Below are 5,838 nucleotides of genomic sequence, written 5' to 3' on the forward strand. Positions count from 1 at the left end.
AGGCGATTCATGCACATGCAACATCAAGCGAACACCAAGACCATCGAAGACTCTGCACACTTTTCCATGCGGAGGTGAAGCTGTGATACACCAAGAGCACACTCATCACTCATCAGCACTACAGCTCGACATGGACACCACCATTAACATGAACATACCAGAACTTTCGTGTCGAGTAATGTCATGAGTCATCTCAGCCACATCACTATTGTGGGCCATACTGTTGTAATCAATGTAATGTAATGTGGAAGTCCAAGAGACCCACATATAAAGTTGAAGAGTCATGTAAGTCAAACAATCATGAGGGAAGTCAAACAGGCACAAGGGTTAGTTTCACCCTTGGCTATATATACCCCTCACATGTACATGCAAAGGACTTTTCACCTTGGCTCCTCCCACATAGCCTTGAGAGTCTATAGTCTTTTATTTGAGTGAGCAGTGGCTCCAACGCCCCGCTATTGAGGTTAATGATGTAATGTTGTATCGATGTATCTTGGAACTTTCGCTTAATTCAGAAGCTTATTAACAAGCCAACACGTTTTCACAAATGTATTGTATTCATTTGTAAGACTAGTCTTTGGATGCTTGTAATGCATGTTGCTTTAACCTGTATTAAGAGAGATGAACTATTTCAGTTTTTTTGGTACATATGCTATTGGAAATGTGTTGTATCAGTTGTTAACGTTGTCTCACCCGTGTGGACTATTCCACTGGACACTCGACAGATTCATTTTTGTAAACTTGTTATAACTACCATCACACTCGTGTGGACTATTCCATTGGGTGTTGTATGTGATATCTACTCACCTTGTGTTTGTGATTGCCGCATTCGTGTGGAATACTCCACTGGAAGTTACGCATGCCTTGTTGTGTTGTGTGTCTCTAAAAAAGTTGGGATTATTCCCTTTTGACTTGAGGCTCACTCTCACCCTCTCCCTTTGCAGTGAAAGAACCTTGACACAAGTGACACTAAGCACTCACTAGGCACGCGAACCTCATCGTTCAAAGACAAAGCAAACCACTCTCATGTGCTGACAAGCAAGAGTTAAGGCAAACATTTAAGATAATGGAAACTGAGCCATCATATCGGATGGGACTCCTACACCAAACGGTGTGAGGTCTAGTCGGGACTTCATACCAAGGAGATCCCCTGAATGTTAGTGGATCCAACACCATCAACAACCTCACACCGTTTGGAGTAGACTCTTGAATTACCCCCATGACTCTTGGACTCCCAATGTGTCTTTTGGACTTCTAAACAACTCTTGAACTTCTAATGACTTTTGGACTTTTATACAATCTTTGTCCATATATGACTATGTGACTCTTCATGTTCCACATATGATTCTTGGACTTCCACACATTAACATTTTTTCCTTTCTTGAGAATACAACATTACATTCCACATGATGCGACAATGCAAATGGACACAAATTGACTATTATGATGAAACTAGTACAAATTACAACTTGACAATGATGACATGAACTTCATGATGAGGTGGAAATGCCAATTTGTCTTCCTTGTTACTTCGTCTTGCATTCTCGATGATAGATTTTATCTATGCTTTGTCTTAATGAAAGGTCCACTTTGTTGCTCGTCTTCACCCTCCAAAGGGTCTTTGATCAATATATGAATCCTCTGAGTCATCATGCAATTTTTTTTTTTGATCCATGATCTGCTTCATGTCTTCATGATTGTTCTTTTTTATTCTTCTTCTCCATAGGTGTTTCTTTATGCTTTCTCCTTGCTATCTACTTAAGCATCTCCTTGTCATGTTGAGATAGTACTCCTGCGAATGAATATCATTCATGGCAAGGCAAAATCAGTCTTAAAACATATATTCTATCACTACTTAGCTCATGGAATGATCAACTCATGATAAGCATGTTGTAGGATTAAAAGAAGAAAGCTTGATTAGGAGGGCGTGGTCAAACTCATCAGGGCTCACAACGGGCCTTCAAGGTGTGCTCATGTGCTTAAAGATAATAAAAGGGTACAAGGTCGCACTTTGAAGAGATGAAGAAGTAAGGCTTCAAACCTTCAAACCTTCAAGGTGCACTCATGCACTCAAAGAGAACAATGAGGCCGCAAGGGCGCATGCCGAAGAGATGAAGGAGAAACACTCAAGCCTTCATGATGCTCTCATGCACTTAAAGATGGCGCAATTGTTCGTGTCGAAGGAGTGCGCTCAAGCTTCAGGCTTCTTGACTGCGACATGTGCTTTAAGGATTTGTGCTTCATGAGTGCGCCATGCGCTCAAGGAGGGTGAATTTCTTCAAGTCGAAGGAGTGCGCTCATAGTCCCGAAGTGTGCTCATCGTTCTAAAGTGCGCTCAGGCTCTCAAAGTGCGCTTTTTAGAGGGGGGAAGGTCCTTGTTCTTCTGAAGTGCGTTTTTTCTGTAACACCTTCCTCCCACATCTACCCAAGTAATCGACCAATCGAGGTAAACATGTGACGAAGAGTTACTATGATATGATTAAAATCCCTATGTATCAGTTAAGGAAGTGGAACCGATGGAACATAGCCAACCTGAAATTCTACACATGCAACAAAACCCCCATGAGTCATCCAACCCATCTAGGTGACCAACCCCTGAGACAAACTCACATTTTGTTGCATTAAAACCTCAATTTATCCCTTGACATGGGCATGCATGTGACTGGGACCCTCTAGTCGCTTCCATAACAAGGCATGTGTGCGATTGGGGACTTTTCTAGGTAGTTATGTGCCAGTGAGTCCCAATTTTGTGCCACTTTTTCAGGTCCAAGACTTAGCTCACTACCTAGAACTCCATGAAACTTCTAGAAATGAAAAGTAACATCAAAACAATGATACAAATGCAAATACTTAAACAAGGAATTGACTGGAATCCTACTAGCCTTGACATAAATTTCGTCAAACATGTCACAAATTTGCATTCTACAGGTTTAAACAACATAACTGAGCGTAGGGGTCTCATACTTATATGAGAATTACTAAGAAGCATTGTTGCCTCATCACAATAATTGCATTACCATCTATTAAGCCATATATTCATTGTACATTTTGTTAGACTCCGTCTTGTCAGCCCGCTGCAGACAAATTCTCCAAAGTTCATTCCTTGTTATGCGCAGTCACTGATGTTACTGTGGTCCAGAAAAGAGTCATTTTAATTCTTGAGTCCAGGGTTTTGTCTGCAGACTAGAGGAAGGTTCAGTAAGTTTTTATTTTTATGTCATTGTTAATAATGTGAAATTGATTCTTCTTCAAAACAATGTTTTGAAGAAGAAATCATCAGATGTATCTTTTCACCATGTAGTTCCTCAGTTGCCGATGCTGGTTCTCCTTGCCAAAGTTCGATGTTAATTATCCCTGCAAGCAGACAACAAAGAAAACTCTTTTTCTTTAAAAACCAAGAGAAGTTGCAGAAACAGAAATTGCCCCTGTAATTGTAAAAGTACTGGGAACGAGCAGAATTTCCATTTGAGATTGTGCAAAAGCTCGCGAATATTAAAGTGGCTGGAGGCACCATTAAGGGATATGGCTGCCCTGGTTTATCTATTCTTGGGAGTGCTCTTGCAATGACTCAACTTGCAAGGGTAGATGCTAGCTGTTCTACATTTATGATGATGCATACTTGCTTGGCAATGCTCACAATTTCAATGTGTGGAAGGTAGTTGGAAATTAGATGGCCAAAAACGATAGATCGGAAACAGTACCTTTGCAGACATACTTATAGTTTTTGCCAGGAATACAATCACAAATCAAAGGGTTTATTGTGAGAAAGAGTGCTCCTGAGCTGAAGGTAGCAAAAATGGAGAATAAAATTGGACTGAAGGTGCGCGCTACCCATACAGGGTGTGCGCTACCCATATAGTGTGCGCTACGCACTTGGCCTCATCAGCCAATGTTAAAAACCACGGGCGCTATGCACTTGCTGTGCGCTACGCGTTGGGGTAAACACGCTACGCACAGTCTCAGAGCCTGAAAAATTTCTCTCATTCACCCAGAGCCGTGCCAGTTACAGTATCAGATTCAAGAGGTTACTTGCTCGATGAGGAAGGATTTGATTATGTGAAGTTAAATCTTTTGAAGGAAATTAAAGTTCAACTAATTGTTGGAGCTACATCAATTAGAACCATGCAAGGACAAACCTTGGAATAAGATTTGTGTGTACACTTAGATATGAAGGCTTTGAGACCATTCGCAATTGCCTTTATGCTCTATCATGATTAATGAAATTTGAATTTCAAAGCCATGTCTATTATCGATGAGCATCCAAATCCTGCAGTGTGCATTTTGAATAGACAATGCTTTTTCCTTAATGAAGAAATGGATGCATATGATCAAGATGGTTGGTGGAAGGGAGTTGTTGGTGGCATTCTGCCTCAAAATAAATATGTTATTTACTTCGGCCAGACTTTGGAGAAATTAGAGTACGATATAACACAGCTGCGGCTTCATCAGGATTGGATAGACGGCAAGTGGGTTAGCAGTTCAGAGAATGTGGGAATAAAAGAACCAAATAGAAAGTGCTCACTGCTTTCTGTCAGAAATGTGGAGAATATGGCTTCAAAATCAATGAAAAGATCTAATAAAACCAATGAAAATCAAAATGAAGTTAAGGTTTCCGAATTCTCAGGAGAATGTAAAGCAGACATACAGTGTGAGACCTGGAATGATGGAAGTAGTCAGCTAACCAAAAAATCTTCCAAGAGAAAGCAGGGAACTAAGGATCAGTCCAATAATGGTTCAACCGACAGAAGGAAAATCCTGATTGAAGAAAATATGGATGGTACTGAGACACAAGATGAAAATGTTCATAACATTCCTGTTAAGGTTGCGAAAATAGCCTCACTCAAAGATCTCAGTTACCCTACTGAATCTGAGAACACAATTACAATCTCTATTCCTTATCTAGAAATTGTTGACCAAAAAATATGTCATCCGGGTAATACCTCTGAAATACATGGAAAAATAAGTGGCAGTTAAAGGCGGAAAGTTTAAATTTAAATGGAGATATCTGCCACAATAGAGCGTACTGTCTATTTTGGTCTTCAGTTAAAAATTTAAAGGGTCTTCAGCTACAGCTGCCGCCTCTCCATTAGTTATTAACAAACAAATGTAACGCTACTCCTTTTAGAGCAGACTTTTCCTATTTTGTGATGATTGATGTAACAGTGTTCTATTTTCATCGATCAGTTATCACATCTCTAAGTTATATTTAATGTATTGCAAATGATTTGTAAGGGAGAGGGAGAGTTCTGGGAGGTGCGTGGAGGAGAATAGAGAGATTTATTGTACAGTTGTTTGACAGAGATTAATTGAAGAGTACAGGTCTGATTTATAAGATTCCTGTGGCTTGAAATTTGGCATATGTTTTTCTCTGTTTCATATGTATCTTGTAATGTTTTTCATTTCATTCATAAATCGTTTTCAATTTGAATGTTTCTGAGTAAAAAGGGTAAAATTCAGCTTACTGCTTTGCCCTGGAGAAGCATTCATGTTTTGTGTTTCTTCCTCTGTCTGAAAGGGATTCATACATTAATGCCCCTTTCAGCTTTCTTAACAGTCCTTCCATTTCATATAATTTTAGTTTGGATGCTTAAGCTCTTGCCTACCTTGTCTTATGGAGTAATCCGTGCCTTTGATTAAATCTCTGCTCTTGTTGTCTTTGCCCCATGCAGCCCAGAAACCCAATCATTTATTAAAAACCTCATTTCATATCTATTTACTAGCCTAAAATCAGTTCCCATTCTAGAGTCATCTCGCACCCTATTGCTCATTTTATCGAGATTGACCGGAGAGAGCCCTCTCCTGTCCTCGTAGGGCTAGCTACGAGGCTGAGATTGGTTT

General features: G+C 40.0%; 1 protein-coding gene across 1 annotated transcript; it reads left to right on the forward strand.

Annotated features, from left to right (window-relative positions):
- The first annotated feature begins 4,239 nt into the window (after positions 1 to 4,239).
- LOC149256767 (uncharacterized) lies at positions 4,240 to 4,974 on the forward strand. The gene has a single exon (XM_089455450.1). The coding sequence runs from the start codon at positions 4,240 to 4,242 to the stop codon at positions 4,972 to 4,974; it is 735 nt and encodes a 244-aa protein (XP_089311576.1).
- The last annotated feature ends 864 nt before the right edge of the window (positions 4,975 to 5,838 follow it).

Source organism: Pinus tabuliformis, chromosome 7, assembly GCF_031772625.1.
Source record: "Pinus tabuliformis cultivar Carrire ecotype Pingquan chromosome 7, CPIR1, whole genome shotgun sequence".
Classification (NCBI taxonomy): Eukaryota; Viridiplantae; Streptophyta; class Pinopsida; order Pinales; family Pinaceae; genus Pinus; species Pinus tabuliformis.